The sequence below is a fragment of the Camelina sativa genome, chromosome 9 (genome assembly GCF_000633955.1).
Source record: "Camelina sativa cultivar DH55 chromosome 9, Cs, whole genome shotgun sequence".
NCBI classification, from domain to species: domain Eukaryota; kingdom Viridiplantae; phylum Streptophyta; class Magnoliopsida; order Brassicales; family Brassicaceae; genus Camelina; species Camelina sativa.
Window position 1 is genome coordinate 31,654,653 of NC_025693.1, and position 17,698 is coordinate 31,672,350.

Consider the following 17,698-nt stretch of genomic DNA (forward strand, 5'->3'; position numbering starts at 1 on the left):
CACGAAATATATGTATTGCATGACTACATGCATGAACTATATGACGTTATGTGGTTAACACCATAGACATATAATCCGGTACACCGGTCGAATAATTCCGACTAAGACCGACGTTGACTCCGGCGTTGACCAACATTGACCAAAAAAAATTGTATTTTAATTTTTTTTCTATGAAAAAACAAAATAATAAATTACTATATTAAATTATTTATGAATTTTCATGATTAGAAAACATTCTATTCAATATCTAAATATCTTAGGTATCTCTAATGTATTTATTCTTATAATTAATTTTTTTTTTTAAAGCTAAAATAATAGTTAAATAAAAATAATTAATAATTATTTTCAAGATATTAATAGATTTTATCTTGATTTTAGGATATGTTTGCAAAAGGATATAGAATAAGAGGATTTTTGCAAATGCCCTTATATTATATATTGAAAATAATTATGTATCATTATATTTTATCTATTAAAAGTAAATAGTGTTAATTTTTTTGTTATTGTTTACATGTTATTAGGAGTATGTAAATTTTTTTTATACCAAAGAGTATCTAAAATTTTGTATACTCTTTACCATGCAAATTTTAAAGTAAAGAGTCATATACTCAAATCTTTTGCATATTATTTTCTAATGAAAATAGTTGAATTTGATTTTATTGATTCTTGTAGTATTTAAAATTTTAAATAATATGATGATCAGAGATTTATATATATAAAATAATTAATAATTACATATTTTATATATATATATATATATTTCTTGAAAATAATTATTAATAATTTTATTTAACTATTAGTTTAGCTTCAAAAATAAAAGTAACTAATTATAAGAATGAATACATTAGAGATATAGAAATAATTAGATATTGAATAGAATGTGTTTTCTAATCATGAAAGCCCATATATAATTTAATATAATAATTTATTATTTTGTTTTTTAATAGAAAATATTAAAATACAATTTTTTTTTGGTCAATGTTGGTCAACGCCGGAGTCAATGTCGGTCTTTGCCGGAATCATTCGACCGGTGTACCGGATTGTATGTCTATGGTGTTAACTACATAACGTCATATAGTTCATGCATGTGGTCATGCAATACATATACTTCGTGTAGTTGATGATACAATATTATACTTGGCATGTGTGACCATGCATTCTCCGATACTTCATGTAGCTAGCCATCTTTTTTCCTAAAAAAAAATTCAAACATTAAACCTGGAATGAATAACGTTTATTCTAGTGGAGAATTAATTCCAAATTTTCAATCTAGGTCAACTAAAGTTGATGTATAAGTTTGTACTGGCTGTTGCCTTTATGTACTTTTTATACACAAAATGTATCACACATGCATGTATCCATATGATGATATATGCATATAAGGTGTTCGTATATGTATATCAGTATATGTTTATCATATGTAATGTAAATATAAATATAAATAGACAAAAGTTAACTAAAAATACGATGCTGATCGAGTCAGGAATCTCATGCCTAATCAGCATGGTCCCAGTATCCACCCAATGGAAAAATTTAATAGATTCTCTTCTTTTTTTTCTTTGTTGTCTTTAAAGTTCGTTACAGTTTTGACAGATTCCTAATGACAATTTTTTTTTGTCTGTGTTTCCCATTTGTTTCATAACCTTTTTTAAAAAAAAAATACAAACTTTTGGAAAGTAGTTCGTTTTCATTTCTAACAAGATGATTAACACAAACCCTTTTACACTTTGTTGTACTTACTAAATAAAACATTATACAAGTATCTAAGCAAGTATTAAGCAGCAAAAGAATAATATAAATGAAAGTCCACAGTCTGATGTTTTGTTTTTATTTTACCATGAGAAAAAAATCTTTATAGGAGTATTTTGTATGAAAGTGTTAAAACAGAAAATGTCCGTATGGTATGGATGGATTTTTTGTATCACACATATAGATTGCTTTGTGAATAAATTTTGTCGTAGCAAGTTGATATTTAACATTTTAACGTACAAGAGGTGAGTAATAGAATAGTCTACCACTTGGCCAAATTGGCATGTGTCAGCATCAAATTTGGCCAACTATCTGAATTCCAACGTCTCTTTGATCTCTCCAACCTAGCATTCACGCTCCTTAATCATTGTTTTACGAAACAAAAGCTGTATAATTAGTGTTTTTTAAAACTACACAAATCTCTATTTAAACAAGTCCAAAATATCCATAAAAAATAGATTGTTGGCATCTTTCTTGACCAAAGGAGATGGTAAGAATTTGTAAAAAATAATAGCATGCTCTTTATCTATTAATTTGAAATTACTTTATGAATAAGCCGAAAACAAATGACAAGTTGAGATAGTTTAAATCCAATAACCTGCACAAATGATTCATTATTATACGTTACATGTATCCATTGTGATACAAGATTTAACTTCTATATAAGATTTTTGTTTCTGATCTGAGATTCCAAAAGGTAGAGTTAACACAAGAATGCATATTTTCACAAAATGATCATATGACTAAAGAAATGTCTGAGCTAACAGCTCGAATAAGGCGCTGGCTACTAAATAAAATAGAGTTTGTGCTATGTATATGTGTGTTAATGTAAGTGGTTTTTGTTTTTTAGGAGGGGACACGAAATAAGAAGTTGTCCCGTTACTCAATGGTTCTACAATTCTAATATTCTTTAAAAAAATTTGTAAGTGTGGGGATAAGAATATTAGGAGTACACGTGCAAATATGCCATCCATTATTTTAATTTCCCTAATCCAGCAGTTGTACAATAAATGTCATTGATCCTTTTTTACTTCGAGTCTAATACTGTATATAGGGTTTAATGATATAAAACAAGGTTAAGTACACTTGAGAAAGGCTAAAGCTGTATTTTATTAATTGGCGTTAGTGCTTAGGAGTTAATTATTACCGTCGTCGAACTTTGATGATATTAACTTAATCAAAGTTAATATCTTTCCGTTTGTATTACGACAAGACACTAAAATAACACTCACGCATGTTATTTTCGCCTTTATGTGAAACTTTTGATTTAAAATTTTTTTGGTTATGATCTTTTCATACATTATTTATTTAGATCTATCACAGGTAGTGTCGGCCCGTTTTATGAATTACGGATCGAATTGTTTCCATCCAAATTAAGCAAAGACAAGTGGGAACAGCTCATGGGAGGGTCCGAATCATATATAGCTTTCTAAATTGTTCATTTAATTCTTAAATTGGACTTTAACAATAATCTCACGTATGTTTTATATATATATATTAAGAGTATACATAAAACAAAAACATACTCAATTGGTATCTCAATTATTTTGATTCTTGATTTGATTTAGATATTATACTTTCATGCCTCTCCCCACTTGCTTTAGGTATAAAAGTCCCTCACATTTTTTTCTGTATAATAACTAAAATATGAACTCTATTTATTTTTACAACCACACAAAGCACTAGAATGGTTTGAATACGTATGTATATAAAAGGATATATTCGTCTTATAGTTTGTCTTTAGAGACGAACTGCCGCCTGCGATTTGATAGGAGTGTGATGATTTCAAATATGCTTTCACTATTGGAATCGTATGTCTACATTGTAGTTTTTATCGATATCTTTCTCAAATCATATCTGAAAACCACAATCAGGGACCTATATATGTTAAGAGTTTCCGCTTTTAGTTTTCAGTTTTTACCTAATTTAAAAATATACTGTTACATTATATAACCAAAAAATTCAAAAAATAAAGGAATATGATTACAAAACTTGCAAACTGCAATTGGTGATAACCAAAAAAAGTTAACAAAGCCCAAAAGGTTAGGGTAATGAATCAATTTGAATGCATAGCAGTAGGCTACACACATAATGAATCACACTGATCCCACATACTGAATGAGTAAAAAAGGCTTTGTTAGAGCTGAAAATGTTTGCGACATAATGGGCCAATAAGAGATCCAAGGAAACATACAATGGATCTTAACTAAGTTTTTATTTATTTATTAATAATCTCAAATAATAATCGTTGTTTTGGCCTTTTCTTAAAAGAGAACATTTAATTTTTGTTGGTTTTTGATGCTTTTCTTGCATGTGAGCACCGACAGAGAGAGTTTAAACAAAACCACTACTACTACTATCCATCCAGCTGCAATCACGCAAACGCACCGCCTTTTTTCTCACTTTTGCCATCTCATTTACTATCCAATAACATAGCGCCACGTTATCATAATCTTATACTAAACTGACGAAAATACCCCTGCTCTCATATTAAAACTACGATAACAAAACATAGATTAGTTTTTCTTTATAACGGTGTGGGCTGATCTGATCTCACGCGCTTTCATCATCTTCCTTCTTCTTGTGCCTACTAGATTCGCTCCTCCACTACTGTCTTAAATTTCTCACCATCTTCATTTCCTTCCTTCTCACTCCAAAAACCCCATTAGTTGTCTCTCTCTCTAGAATCGAAAAAATGGCGAAACTGGTGATGTTGTTGGTTCTTTGCATCTTGCCGGCGATTGCCGTGGCCGCAAGGAGGGGAAGTATTGGTAAGAATACAATGGTGGTTGAAGGTCGCACTTACTGTGACACTTGCAAATTCGGCTTCGAGACTCCTGAGTCCTCCTACTTCATCCCCGGTATCTATGTCCCTCTCTCTATAATCCTTAGTTTCTGCTTCCAGATCTGAAGCAAGTGTTTTTGATTTCTTGATTCTAAAGTATTCGTTTTTAGATCTGACTTCTGAAATCTTGAACCTTTATGGATCTTTACTTGTAGTTCGATTCTCTATGCTCGTAGTGTTATTGTTCTAGATCTGGATCTGAAGTTTACTACTAACTACATAGTTGATTTGATTCTTGATGTTGTGTTTTAAGAATCTTGATCTGTTTCAAGAACAAAACAGAGTAAAAAACTTGTTTTTTTTTGTTTGTCTTGAAGTTTACAGATCTTGATTGTGGTGGTAATGTTCGTTTCTTTGCTATATAAACACAGGTGCAACTGTGAAGCTTGTGTGCAAACACAGACAGACAATGGAAGAGGTATACACAGACGTGGCTGTATCAGACAAAAAAGGAAACTACAAGTTCGTTGTCCACGACGATCACAAGGACGAAATGTGTGATGTTCTGCTTGTGAAAAGCTCTGACAAAAGCTGCGGTAAGATCTCCGTCGGACGCGAAAAGTCTCGTGTGATCTTGAACCATTACAGTGGCATTGCCTCGCAGATCAGACATGCCAACAACATGGGATTCGAGAAAGACGTGAGCGATATCTTCTGCTCTGCACTCTTTCAGAAGTACATGGTTGATGAAGACGAGGATGATATTAAAAGCCATCTCTAAATCATCATCTCTCTTATCTCTTTAATCTTATGATTTGCTGTTCTTTTTTTTCATTTAACGAATGAGTTTCGGGGTTATGAAGGAGCGATATAAATTTGTATTTGTTTGATTTTACTTATCTGTCTTAGATGATGTGATGATGACTCTGGTTATCGGAAACTCTGTTCTTCTTCTTATATATATATATTGATGCGTCATTTCCTTCCTTAGGAAGTGTCTTTTTATTTTAAAAACAACTCTTCATTCTTCGTCCGATCATGGCTTCCGCCTTCTTACATATTTACTACTGTATATATTATGCAGGCATAATAAGTTTTAGAAGTTGTAGTAATTATATATGAAGAGTTAAAAGGTATGTATAAGTAGTATAACACGCATTATATACTCTTGTTAGTTTTCATTTCGTTATGTAAAATGAAAGTACAAAGAAAACGAAGCTATACAAACATTAATTACATCCTTTTCTTATCTGTTTTGGATGCTAACTAAGCAAACGTGACTGATTATGAGAAACGCAGAAGCTAAAAAAGCTTACGTCTTCATCTTTGATCATAAAATATCATCCCCTGGTAAAGAAAATTGGCAAAACACATCATTAACCATCACATACAAAGGCTACACAGATAGTCATAGTCTCAAATATATATACACTAGGACTGTAAAAAATCAAAAAATTTCACAGCGAGCATTAACCTGAGCACCCGGTTAGTTACATCCTGTTGGAAATAAAAGTGAAACAAATTTCCATATAGTTAAGGCTACAAACTACAAAGTATACACTGTATACCATCATCACCATTCACCAATGGTTGTTGCGGAAAAAAAACTTAAAGCAAACTTTAATTTCACATTGACCAACCCCCAACAAGCTAAAAAATACATCACCAAACTCAATACCCCATAATATATAAATTTAAGAAAAAAGAAGCTTAAGTAAGTTGTTATATCAGCACACCAATTTAGACTAGAGATCAACTCATCAAAGATTCATCTTTCTGCAGTAAAAATAATATGTTCACACTAATTTTTCTATATTTCTGGTGCCATAATTTCTAGAGAAAATTACATCACACCAATTACATATTATTCTAATTCTAGAAAAAATTAGAATAATATGTTCACACTAATTTTTTTACTTCATAATATTTACGTAAATTTGGATTTGTTTGTTACAAAATAATAGTTAGAAAATTTATTTATTTTATATATTTTATAAAATTATATATTTAATTTACTTAATTTCATACTCCCATTTCGATCCGTAGTCAGTATTACTACAGTAGAACCTCTATAAATTAATACTCTTTAAATTAATACTCGCTATAAATTAATAAATTCTTCCGGTCCCGAGTTAAGCCGGTGTAAAAAATGACACATTTCGATAAAATAATAAAATAATAATTTTTTTGGAAATCCTATGTAAAAATATAGTCTCATCAATATTATAAATTAATAATCATATAAACTTATATATATATATATATATATATAAGAAAATCTAGTGAAATATGACTCTATTGTTGTTTGTCTATTCTTGAATTTGCATCTTTGTTAGAGCTCATCTCTAATTTTTTCATTGTTGTATTTTCAAATCACATCCATAAATTGTGAAGAGTCATAGATGCGGTAATTACTTCTTTAATAATTGATTTTAAAAGTACTGTAATATCTTATGCGACTTCATCATTACCATGAAGGATAATAATAACAATTTTTTCTAAACTCCAAACTTCTAACATTTCTCATTTTTACCTAGATAATCTATTAAAAAATTGATATTCATCTTATTACAATAACCAAAATTATAAATTAAGAAAATTCTTTAAAAATGTGAATGATAACAAAGTGTCTTATTTTGTAATAGAAATTTTTATTATGAAAATGAGAAAATCTCTTCATAAATTAATAAAATATTAATTTATCGATAAATTAATAATTATTAATTTATCGATAAATTAAACCTCTATAAATTAATAAAATTTCATGGTCCTGACCTTATTAATTTATAGAGGTTTTACTGTATTGTAAAATAATCGTAAAAGACAGTAAAAAAACATCACATTAAATAAACTAGAAAAAAAAATAACCAAAAACAAAAAAAGAATCATGAAATATTGCAGAAAGGGCCAAATAGGCAGAGAAAACCTGAAAGGTGAAACATAACTGGAAATTGCCAAATGTCAAACCCAGTTCGTCGCAGTCAAGAAAGCTATATACAAGCAAAAAAAAAAAAAAACAATAAACCCTAAAATAATTAAATACGAAACCCAAATCGACAAAACGCCTCCTTCACAACATCAACAACCCTCTCCTCGTCGTGTTCCCATTACAACTTGTCTCTTTTATACACGCAAAAGACATAAAAGGAGAGATTTTTTCATTCTTCGCCACAACTCCCCCCCTATATAATCTTTCGAATCAAAACGATTTAGTGAAATCGACGTGTACTCAATTCTTCTCATTTGTCCATCTTTGGTTTCGTCGCCATAGCTTTTTTTTTATTAGAACAGGTATGTTAATGCTATATAGCCTACAGTTATCGAATTTGAGATCTTTAATCAGTTTAGCTTTTACGTTTCTTGATTACTGCCTAAAGTTTATAGAGAATTAAAACCCTTTTTGATTATTTTTTAAGGAATTTTCTGAGAAATGGCTACTACGACTATGTCTCACCAAGCGATCGGGTCTATTGTCTCTCATAATAGACCTTTCAAAGCTTCTCTTTTTCAAAAGGAGCCTTTGAATGTACCCATGAAACTTAGTCCAAAAAGGTTCAAGATTGAAGCAGCTGCATCATCTCAGGTCATTGACAACACTGTCTTGTCTTCTCCTTCCAAGAACAAACCTTTTGAATCCAAGAAGAAATCAAGTATGTTGCTTTTTGTTCTTTGGTCTCATTTTATATTAAGAGAAAAGAGAAACATTGAATTTAAAGTACTTGTTTGCTTTCCTATGTTTTTTTGTTAGATGAAGCTGCTTTGATATTGATTAGGCATGGAGAATCGTTATGGAATGAGAAGAATCTGTTCACGGGTTGTGTTGATGTGCCATTGACTCAGAAAGGTGTGGGAGAAGCTATTGAAGCTGGGAAGAAGATTAGCAACATTCCTGTAGATTTGATCTTCACTTCTTCTTTGATCCGTGCTCAGATGACCGCAATGCTTGCTATGACTCAGCATCGCCGCAAGAAGGTTACTAAATAGTTTTTAATATTGCTTTTGTCAGTAGATTGCTCTGTATCTGACTTGTGTTAGTTTCTCTATAGGTTCCAATCATCTTGCATAATGAGAGTGTAAAGGCTAAAACTTGGAGTCATGTGTTCAGCGAAGAAACTAGAAAACAATCTATCCCGGTCATAGCTGCTTGGCAGCTGAATGAGAGAATGTAAAAACCAAATTGCCACTTCTCTTGTGTTTCTTCTTATGTCTACGAATTTGATGTGTTAAATTTCCAACTTTTGTTCTTGAGTCAGGTATGGAGAATTGCAGGGTTTGAACAAGAAAGAAACAGCGGAAAGATATGGAACAGAACAAGTTCACGAATGGCGTAGGAGTTACGAAATCCCTCCTCCTAAAGGCGAGAGCTTGGAGATGTGTGCTGAGAGAGCAGTGGCTTATTTTGAAGACAATGTATGAATGAATATGAGAGAGGCTCTTCTATTTTCCCCTTACTTAAAACGTAATGCTTTATGCTGATGTCTGAAATCCTTATGCAGATCAAACCCGAGCTTGCATCCGGGAACAACGTAATGATTGCTGCTCATGGGAACTCATTGCGATCTATCATTATGTATCTGGATGATTTAACTTCTCAGGAGGTAACAAAACATTCTGGTTCTAGTTCAGTCATTTTGATCATTGTGTGTTGCGGAGTTGCTGAAACTTATGTTTTGATTTTTCTCAGGTTACAACTCTAGACTTATCAACGGGTATACCATTGCTCTACATCTTCAAAGATGGAAAATTCATGAAACGAGGAAGCCCGGTTGGTCCTACTGAAGCTGGTGTCTATGCTTATACCAAGGTAAACCAAACCAAACCAAACCCAACTGTTTCTTCATCTTCTTTATCTCTCCATTGTTATGAGTTTGCTGATATAATAATGCTTCTTGGTTTCAGAGACTGGCACAATACAGAGAGAAGCTTGATGAGGCGTCTCTTAACTAATAATAATAATGTCTTCCAGAAAAAAATCAGTTCTTTTTTTTGTGTTTCACTTGCTTAGCTCTTATGTAGTGACATAACGACAATTTGAACAGTTTTAAATCTTTATTAGATACACAAAGCACATTTGTTGCATATTTGGATGTTATTTCAAATTAAAAAAAAAAGCCAATTCAAAAGAAGTGTCTTTTTATATTTTTTTTCCAGATTCAGACGTTAACAGTAAGTGGAAGCTCTGAATCTCCAACGGTTAAGAAATACTTTCCTTCTTCAACAACCATAAGTCCAACTTCATTAGCTCTGCTCAAATGTTCACAAAGACCAATCTCAAACTCCATCTCCGCTTTCTCTCCATTACTTAGCACAATGCTCTTAAACCCGACAAGCTGTTTCTCTGCGCGTTTCCCGTCTTCTCCTCCTCTTTCGTGTCTCGCAAACATCAGAACCGGATGTTTCCCTGCCATCTCTCCTTGATTCTCCACAGTAACAGTGACCTTCGTCTTGGCTACATTGCAACCTTGTTTCTCCATTTCAGAAACCAGAGCGTATCTAACAGAATCCGAGTTGGTTTGAACTTTAGTTTGGTTCAAGTAGAGACTCATTTCAGCCGGATGCTTGAACTGGTAAGAGTATTTTGAGTAGCTGAGACCATGTCCGAACTCAAACACTTTGGGTCCTTTATAGAACTTGTAAGTCCTTCCTGGGTATCCTGTTGCAGACCTCATTCTCATGTCTGTCATCTTCACATTCACAAAGCTCTGAGGATACCAAGTCACAGGTAATCTCCCTCCTAAAACACCACAATACAAAACATAAGCTTTTTCACTAACTGTTTGAAGAAGAAGAAGAAGAAGAAAGACTCACCAGGATTGTGATCTCCAAATATGATTTCAGCAAGAGCAGTCCCTCCGGCTTCTCCAGGATAACCAGCCCATATAATGCTTCCGATTTTATTATTATTCGTAGCAAATGAAACATCAACAGGACCACCACAGATCAGAACCAGAACCACAGGTTTCTTGGCTGCATTTGCAACGCTCGTTATAAGCTCTTGTTGCTTCCCTGGAAGACTGAGGCTCACGCGGTCCAAATCTTCTTTCTCTTGAGTCAAGTCTAGTCCCATGATCATGACCACATGATCAGCATTTCTCGCGACTGCAACCGCCTGGTTAATGGCAGCGTTAGAGCAAGCCACGGAATCACATCCTTGGTGGTAAACAGCGTTTTTAACATAACCTCGTAAGGCGTCAAGAGGAGTCACAGTCTTGCAAGGCGGACCAGCGTAGTTTCCTTGAAGCGTTTTAGCGGCGTAAGCGTTTGGACCGATCACAGCTAACGACGGAGAGGCTTTAGATAAAGGAAGGAGTTTAAGATTGTTCTTCAAGAGAACTATACCGTTACGAGCGGCTTCGAGTGCTAAAGCTTGATGAGCCGGAGCACAAACTTCGTTAGGACTAATGTTTCCGTATGGCAGTTTGGTTGGATCGCCGTTAAAGAGACCGAGACGAATCCTAACAGAGATGAGATTGAGGAGAGCTCTGTCAATGTCATATTCCGACACTTTCTTCTGTTGAAGAGCTGATTTGGTGTGTTTCTGTAAGTATGATCCACAGTTTACGTCCATGCCAGCTTTGAGGACGTCAGCCACGGCGTCTTCAGGGGTTTTGGCGTAGCCTTGAGCATCATGGATGATCGAGACAGCGTCACAATCTGAAGTAATGTATCTGAAAAAAAACAGAGCCAGTTCTGTTTTGTCAAATAAGAGTGGTGTTGATTAAAAAGGAGGCGAGTAAAACGAAGTAGAGAGAGGAACGAACCCTTGAAAACGCCAGAGGCCACGAGCGGTTTGAGTCAAGAGATTTGGGTCAGCGCAAGTGGGAATGCCGTTGACTCGGTTATAAGAACACATGACACCACTGGCTCTGCCTTCTTCTACGCATTTCTTGAACGGTGGTTGGTACGTCTCCGCCAGGTCAGCCAGACTCACCTTTTTAAAAACCAAAAACGAGAATCAATAATTTAACAGTGTCTACTGTATGTACTTTTTAATGGGAAGAATATAGTTTGAAAACTTTGTCAACATGAAGATTAGTTTATGTAATGATAATCAAAGTACATATTCGTGACAAGACAAAAAGATTATCACATAATTAATGACAAGACATAAAGAGAGTACACAGTGAAGAAATGATTTATAAACTATTAAAACGGCATTATGTAACAAATTCCACTTTGAAGACTACACTTTAGGATAATAAAACATATCAAAAATGGAAAAGATGAGTCAAAAGAAGTAACTAAAGCATTGCAAAAAAAAAGTGAACTAATTAAGAGAAGAAATTAATTAACCTGAGCATTGAAAACGTAGCGAGTGATACCATTCCAACGGTCAAGATCATAAGCAGTGAAATGCTTACAACAAGCGGAGGCTTGGAGATGACCGGCGAGACTTTTACGACCGTCGAAAGAGTCACCTTGTAGTCCTCTGACGTAAGCCACAGCGTAAGATCCGGTCATCATAGGATCCTCGCCTGGAGTCTCTTGGCCTCTTCCCCACCGTGGATCCCTAAATATGTTAATGTTTGGTGCCCAAAATGTCATCCCTTTGGCTTGCCCTGCGTTATACACTCCTCTTGCTTCCCTTCCTATTACCTGAAAACACCTCAATACAAACACATACATTCTTATTAATAACAAACAAATAATTGGATTTTAGTAGTAAACTTCGATATTAATTAGAAATAATTAATTCTTGCTAGACTAAAGTAACATTTTAATTAAGGCAGATTATTAAATTGATTAAATAAAACACNGTAGCCTTGAGCATCATGGATGATCGAGACAGCGTCACAATCTGAAGTAATGTATCTGAAAAAAAACAGAGCCAGTTCTGTTTTGTCAAATAAGAGTGGTGTTGATTAAAAAGGAGGCGAGTAAAACGAAGTAGAGAGAGGAACGAACCCTTGAAAACGCCAGAGGCCACGAGCGGTTTGAGTCAAGAGATTTGGGTCAGCGCAAGTGGGAATGCCGTTGACTCGGTTATAAGAACACATGACACCACTGGCTCTGCCTTCTTCTACGCATTTCTTGAACGGTGGTTGGTACGTCTCCGCCAGGTCAGCCAGACTCACCTTTTTAAAAACCAAAAACGAGAATCAATAATTTAACAGTGTCTACTGTATGTACTTTTTAATGGGAAGAATATAGTTTGAAAACTTTGTCAACATGAAGATTAGTTTATGTAATGATAATCAAAGTACATATTCGTGACAAGACAAAAAGATTATCACATAATTAATGACAAGACATAAAGAGAGTACACAGTGAAGAAATGATTTATAAACTATTAAAACGGCATTATGTAACAAATTCCACTTTGAAGACTACACTTTAGGATAATAAAACATATCAAAAATGGAAAAGATGAGTCAAAAGAAGTAACTAAAGCATTGCAAAAAAAAAGTGAACTAATTAAGAGAAGAAATTAATTAACCTGAGCATTGAAAACGTAGCGAGTGATACCATTCCAACGGTCAAGATCATAAGCAGTGAAATGCTTACAACAAGCGGAGGCTTGGAGATGACCGGCGAGACTTTTACGACCGTCGAAAGAGTCACCTTGTAGTCCTCTGACGTAAGCCACAGCGTAAGATCCGGTCATCATAGGATCCTCGCCTGGAGTCTCTTGGCCTCTTCCCCACCGTGGATCCCTAAATATGTTAATGTTTGGTGCCCAAAATGTCATCCCTTTGGCTTGCCCTGCGTTATACACTCCTCTTGCTTCCCTTCCTATTACCTGAAAACACCTCAATACAAACACATACATTCTTATTAATAACAAACAAATAATTGGATTTTAGTAGTAAACTTCGATATTAATTAGAAATAATTAATTCTTGCTAGACTAAAGTAACATTTTAATTAAGGCAGATTATTAAATTGATTAAATAAAACACAGAGAGAGAGAGAAGAAACGAACTTGAGCAATGCGGAACCATTCATAGGAATCGAAAGAAGCAGCGGTTAAGATGACTTGAGGGAAACTAGTGGCTGCTTTAACCGTTCCGTTAAACCGGATACCTGGACCGACACCGGCTACGCCGTGTAAAGCCTCCGACCACCATTCGTACGCGGGAACTCCAAGACGCGGTATCCCTGGAGCTGTATTCACCAGCTGAGAGATCTTCTCGTCTACGGTTAGCCTGGAGACGAGATCACGCGCTCGTTTGTTCACTGGGAGTTCAGTGCGGCAGAACTGGTAGAGTTTCGTGGTTGGGTTCGAAGGGTCACAGGCGTGCGGCGGAGGAGCTGAGTTGACGCAATGGTAGAAGAACAAGAAGAGGAGAAGAAGAAACAGTTTAGCCATGGCTCCGAAATTGCGGAAAAGGTAAAGATGAGGAACTGATGAGTACTGTGTGAGAGTGTGTCAGAGACTCTTCTTCTCTTGTCTTATTAATTATATCTTTCTATTTTTTTTTATTTTTTTTGTTCAAATTATATATCTCTATTTATCAAAATTTTAGAAAAGTTTAACAAAATCATCATAAGTGAATAAGTTAAAGATTGTTAAAGATTGCTAGAGAATTTTGTTGATTAGTTTTCTAAAATCTTGTAAAGTATTCCAAACAATCATGTATTTTTGTGATACTTTCCATGACTTTATTTTATAAAGAAATATAAAAAAAGTGTTTAAAATCATGAACCAATAACATAATAATTAAACTCATTAACAATCCTAGATTCTTTTGTTTTAATTGAATAACCCAAAACTTTTAATGACTTTATAAAAGTCTTGAATCCAATAACTCAAATTTGTTAAGATTTTAAATGATTAATAGCACTAAAGTTTAACAGAGTTTAACAAAATCTTGATCTAATAACAACAGATTACACCTAACATTTAAAATCTTTAAAACTCTATTCAAATCTCAAACCAATAACTCCAACTTAATATTGTGACTTCTCAATATCTGTTTGTCCCAAAAAAAAAAAATGACTTTCAGATAACTCTTTCTATTATGGGCCTAAAACCCAATAATGTTTCTTCAACTAGATTTTGCTTTAGGTTATGAAATTTAGGATTAGTCCCATTTAGTCCATCAGAACGTTTTGGTAATCAAATATTGTAATAGTCCTTTTATCTATGTTATCCAAGAGACAAGAATTGATAGAAAAAGTATACAACAAAATTAACCGTCCAACCAACCACAAAAAGTGAAAATGGATAACAATAATTATAATAACATCAACTTATCGTTTCAAGCCGTTTGTCACAATGAAATGAAACCTAATTGTGATGATCTATCCGAGTTTTATCTGGTCACGTAATTAGATTTGACTGGATAAAAATAGTCGGTTTCAAACAATTAATGAATCAGTTGTTAGTAGATAAGATAATATTATTTGTTTCTGTCTCAGCTAAGTGTTTGGTGTAAGGAGCTTTGTAGAAGTTTTTATTTGAAGTCAAAATCTCACACAATTCTAACATGTTCAGAAATAACAGTTGCGTTTAAATTTTAAACTTTTCGTTTGTTTTTTTGTTAGGTAGTTTCTGATAGAGAGAATCAAAAACTCAAAGCAGCTTAGTGCCACGTGGAGGAAGCTAAGCCCTTGCAAAAATTTATGAAGACACGTGGCAGGCATGGTAAACGTATATCATCAGTCCTCGTGACGATATTATAATATAAGCTCGTCGTACGTACTACGTAGCCGCGGCTTGAGGACTAAAAAACAAAGAAGGGGTATTTTTATGAACTGACGAAATTGCCCATTAAGGAGACTGAGATGTCGGTAGACTACGAAAGCCACGTTCCAAAGAGTGTGTGACAGTAACAACAAAGAAGAGCCTTATTTTTATTACAATTTTGTTTGAATATTTCCTCGTGGTCTTTACTCTTTAGGCTAAAGTCCTCTTCATCCATCCCTAATCTTTTCGTGTTCATTAAAATTGTCTGACTCTTGTCTCATTTCCCATTATTTTCTCACTAGTAGAAAATTCAGATATTTTGTTAGGTTAAATGTGTCCAGTGAGTCTCTCAACTCTCAACCCGACGTCTGGGACATATTACATTTAATTCAGATGGTATATACTAAAGAAAAAACCAAACAACAATTTGGCTTTTAATATGTTGACATCACTAAGAAAAAACAGATCAAATATTACATAAGAGACAGGTTTGTTTTTTTTTTTTTGGTTAATTTACAGGCTCTTAGTTAACCGGACCCACGGAAACCTTGTCGTATTTAGAATAACCGGTCTCAATTCCTTCCACCGTTGGTTATATATATAAGTAAAAGCTTAAGGAAGGTCTCTTTTAACTCCATCCCCACCGTTTCTTTTGCTTAAACCACCACACAAAAAGCCTTTGATCTTCTCTCCTTCCTTCACCCATTCTCTCTACAGCAGGTTACAACACATATGTTTTGTTTCCCTCTTTCTGTTCTATTATGCGATTTTGTTAGCTGTTTTTATACGGTTTTTATTTATATATATATTTTTTGGTCGTTGTTCGATTTGACTAGGTTTTTAAAGATGGATATTTTCGACAACTCTGATCTCGAGTACCTCGTTGATGACTTCCACGCTGATTTCGACGATGATGAACCACCCTTTGGAGAGGTAGTTGTCACGAGTGATTCTGATTCTGATTCTGATTCTGATTACATGGACTCCGATTTCGAGCTGGTATGATATATACTCTGACTATTCTGCTCTGTTTTAAACAAAAGGCTGTGATGTGATGTGATGTGATGAATAAATTAAAAGGTAGAGTAAGCTGTGTTATGTTGTTTTTTTCCTTAGACGCAGAGTAAGTTGAACAATGATACGTCAGCGTTAGAAGCTAGGAATGGAAAAGATATTCAAGGGATTCCATGGGAGAGGCTGAATTACACTAGAGATAGATACCGTGAGAATAGATTGCTACAATATAAAAACTTTGAGAGCCTCCATCGATCACGACTACACCTTGATAAGGTTTTGTTCTGGCAACTATATTAAAAGATTTCTGATTTTTTTTAGTCAGTTTTTTATGTTCATGATCATGATCATTGGTATTATGTTATATCTGACAGGAATGCTTGCAAGTAGAGAAAGGGAAAAACTTTTATGGCTTTCAGTTCAACACAAGGCTTGTCAAGTCCACTATTGCACATTTTCAGGTAAAGGGATTTTCTTTTTACTATGTTTTGCAATGTGTGGCATACTCTGTTACTTGATGGTCTAGAGTCTATTTACAATTTACTCTTGTGTTTATTAATCGAGTCTGCAACTCTTGAACATTCATAGAAGATGGCAGTTCAAAACTGTTGTCCTCTTCCTGTTTTCTTAATGTTCAATGTTCCGACCCTCAGCTCTGCAGCTGGGGTGTTGATTCACACCACCAAAACCTTTTCTTTTGCAGATAAATCTTCAAGGGTGCTTAAATTTAAACCTGCTCGTTCCTAAATTCTCTATATATAATAGTTTAGATTCGATATTTACTCAGGTACAATAATGCTGTGTAAGGTTCTAACTTATTCAAAAAAAAGTGTCATTATCTGTGTCTGGGATGGTCTAAGCAGAGTTGATAAATCTAACTCTAACTGGTCGAGGCAACTCTTTAACATTTCTCATAGAGCTTCATACGCCTAGAAATTATAGTCACAGAGTGTATTAAGATTCCCTTGCTCAGTGTCCATTGTTAGACCATCGGGAACTGTATAGAAAGACTTGTCGCTAACTCTGCTGCATTTGAGAAACAATTACTATATATGCCTTAACCTTTCTTAAACAGGTTGGGAGAGCAGCTGGCGCCTTAAGGAAACCTTTGTTAATATGGTATGGTAGGAATTTTTTGGCACATCTACAAGGACTCTCTAACTTTGTCATCCTTCTTTCTTGCAGAGAATCATTTTGTTTCAGCTTAATCACATATTTCTGCATTTCTACGAGTGCTTCAGTGTGATTTGCATTTCTCTTATTTTTGTTCCTGTGCACAGTTGATTCATAGGTCTCTTCTCTAAACCATTAATCAAAAAAAATTGACATTATAGATATTAGTTTTGAAGTTCATATTTGATAACTTAAACGGTTGCTTTGTTTCCTTCTTGGTTTGTGTTTTGTGTGAAAACTTGCATGTTCTCTTCTTTATTTCTTCTGTCTAAGATGACCAGTGGTGTCTTATGTGAGATTCCTAATCTCGATTGTCACATTTTTTACAGCTGAGGAACTTGGTGTGG

At 34.1% G+C, this 17,698-nt stretch overlaps 4 protein-coding genes across 12 annotated transcripts; 3 read left to right on the forward strand and 1 right to left on the reverse strand.

Moving 5' to 3' along the window:
- Window positions 4,271-5,474, forward strand: LOC104713478 (major pollen allergen Lol p 11-like). Its single transcript, XM_010430606.2, has 2 exons — window positions 4,271-4,610; window positions 4,966-5,474. Exons 1-2 carry the CDS (start codon window positions 4,445-4,447, stop codon window positions 5,313-5,315), a joined length of 516 nt encoding a protein of 171 aa, XP_010428908.1. The 5' UTR covers window positions 4,271-4,444; the 3' UTR covers window positions 5,316-5,474.
- Window positions 7,569-9,613, forward strand: LOC104713480 (2,3-bisphosphoglycerate-dependent phosphoglycerate mutase). Its single transcript, XM_010430610.2, has 8 exons — window positions 7,569-7,825; window positions 7,951-8,184; window positions 8,283-8,506; window positions 8,581-8,699; window positions 8,788-8,944; window positions 9,031-9,132; window positions 9,219-9,338; window positions 9,434-9,613. Exons 2-8 carry the CDS (start codon window positions 7,965-7,967, stop codon window positions 9,479-9,481), a joined length of 990 nt encoding a protein of 329 aa, XP_010428912.1. The 5' UTR covers window positions 7,569-7,825; window positions 7,951-7,964; the 3' UTR covers window positions 9,482-9,613.
- LOC104713479 (probable beta-D-xylosidase 7) lies at window positions 9,563-13,912 on the reverse strand. 3 transcript variants are annotated; one of them, XM_010430607.2, is made up of 6 exons: window positions 13,458-13,912; window positions 12,972-13,274; window positions 12,440-12,609; window positions 12,297-12,346; window positions 10,343-11,152; window positions 9,563-10,268 (listed from the first exon to the last, which is right to left on the reverse strand). In XM_010430607.2, the coding sequence occupies exons 1-6, from the start codon at window positions 13,842-13,844 to the stop codon at window positions 9,688-9,690; spliced, it is 2,301 nt and encodes a 766-aa protein (XP_010428909.1). In that variant the 5' UTR covers window positions 13,845-13,912; the 3' UTR covers window positions 9,563-9,687. The 3 variants fall into 3 exon arrangements, with proteins under 3 accessions (XP_010428909.1, XP_010428911.1, XP_010428910.1); XM_010430609.2 differs by lacking the exon at window positions 12,297-12,346 and having other exon boundaries at window positions 10,343-11,202; XM_010430608.2 differs by lacking the exons at window positions 12,297-12,346; window positions 12,440-12,609; window positions 12,972-13,274; window positions 13,458-13,912 and adding exons at window positions 11,296-11,465; window positions 11,828-12,175 and having other exon boundaries at window positions 10,343-11,202.
- LOC104713482 lies at window positions 15,759-17,698 on the forward strand. 7 transcript variants are annotated; one of them, XR_755640.1, is made up of 6 exons: window positions 15,759-15,884; window positions 16,001-16,163; window positions 16,281-16,454; window positions 16,553-16,639; window positions 16,882-17,297; window positions 17,681-17,698. XR_755640.1 is itself a non-coding variant. In XM_010430612.1 (6 exons), the coding sequence occupies exons 2-5, from the start codon at window positions 16,011-16,013 to the stop codon at window positions 17,422-17,424; spliced, it is 585 nt and encodes a 194-aa protein (XP_010428914.1). In that variant the 5' UTR covers window positions 15,759-15,884; window positions 16,001-16,010; the 3' UTR covers window positions 17,425-17,469; window positions 17,681-17,698. The 7 variants fall into 7 exon arrangements, 6 of the variants coding, with proteins under 6 accessions (XP_010428914.1, XP_010428919.1, XP_010428916.1 ...); XM_010430612.1 differs by having other exon boundaries at window positions 17,254-17,469; XM_010430617.1 differs by having other exon boundaries at window positions 17,254-17,297.

Coding starts and splice junctions, on each gene's coding strand:
- LOC104713478 (XM_010430606.2), top strand. CDS start 4,445: ATGGCGAAACTGGTGATGTTGTTGGTTCTTTGCATCTTGCCGGCGATT. Junction 4,611..4,965: donor GTCCTCCTACTTCATCCCCG/GTATCTATGTCC, acceptor ATATAAACACAG/GTGCAACTGTGAAGCTTGTG.
- LOC104713480 (XM_010430610.2), top strand. CDS start 7,965: ATGGCTACTACGACTATGTCTCACCAAGCGATCGGGTCTATTGTCTCT. Junction 8,507..8,580: donor CTCAGCATCGCCGCAAGAAG/GTTACTAAATAG, acceptor GTTTCTCTATAG/GTTCCAATCATCTTGCATAA. Junction 8,700..8,787: donor TGGCAGCTGAATGAGAGAAT/GTAAAAACCAAA, acceptor TTCTTGAGTCAG/GTATGGAGAATTGCAGGGTT.
- LOC104713479 (XM_010430609.2), bottom strand. CDS start 13,844: ATGGCTAAACTGTTTCTTCTTCTCCTCTTCTTGTTCTTCTACCATTGC. Junction 11,203..12,439: donor GGCCTCTGGCGTTTTCAAGG/GTTCGTTCCTCT, acceptor GTTTTTTTTCAG/ATACATTACTTCAGATTGTG. Junction 10,269..10,342: donor ATTTGGAGATCACAATCCTG/GTGAGTCTTTCT, acceptor GTGGTGTTTTAG/GAGGGAGATTACCTGTGACT.
- LOC104713482 (XM_010430612.1), top strand. CDS start 16,011: ATGGATATTTTCGACAACTCTGATCTCGAGTACCTCGTTGATGACTTC. Junction 16,164..16,280: donor TGGACTCCGATTTCGAGCTG/GTATGATATATA, acceptor TTTTTTCCTTAG/ACGCAGAGTAAGTTGAACAA. Junction 16,640..17,253: donor CCACTATTGCACATTTTCAG/GTAAAGGGATTT, acceptor TTTCTTAAACAG/GTTGGGAGAGCAGCTGGCGC.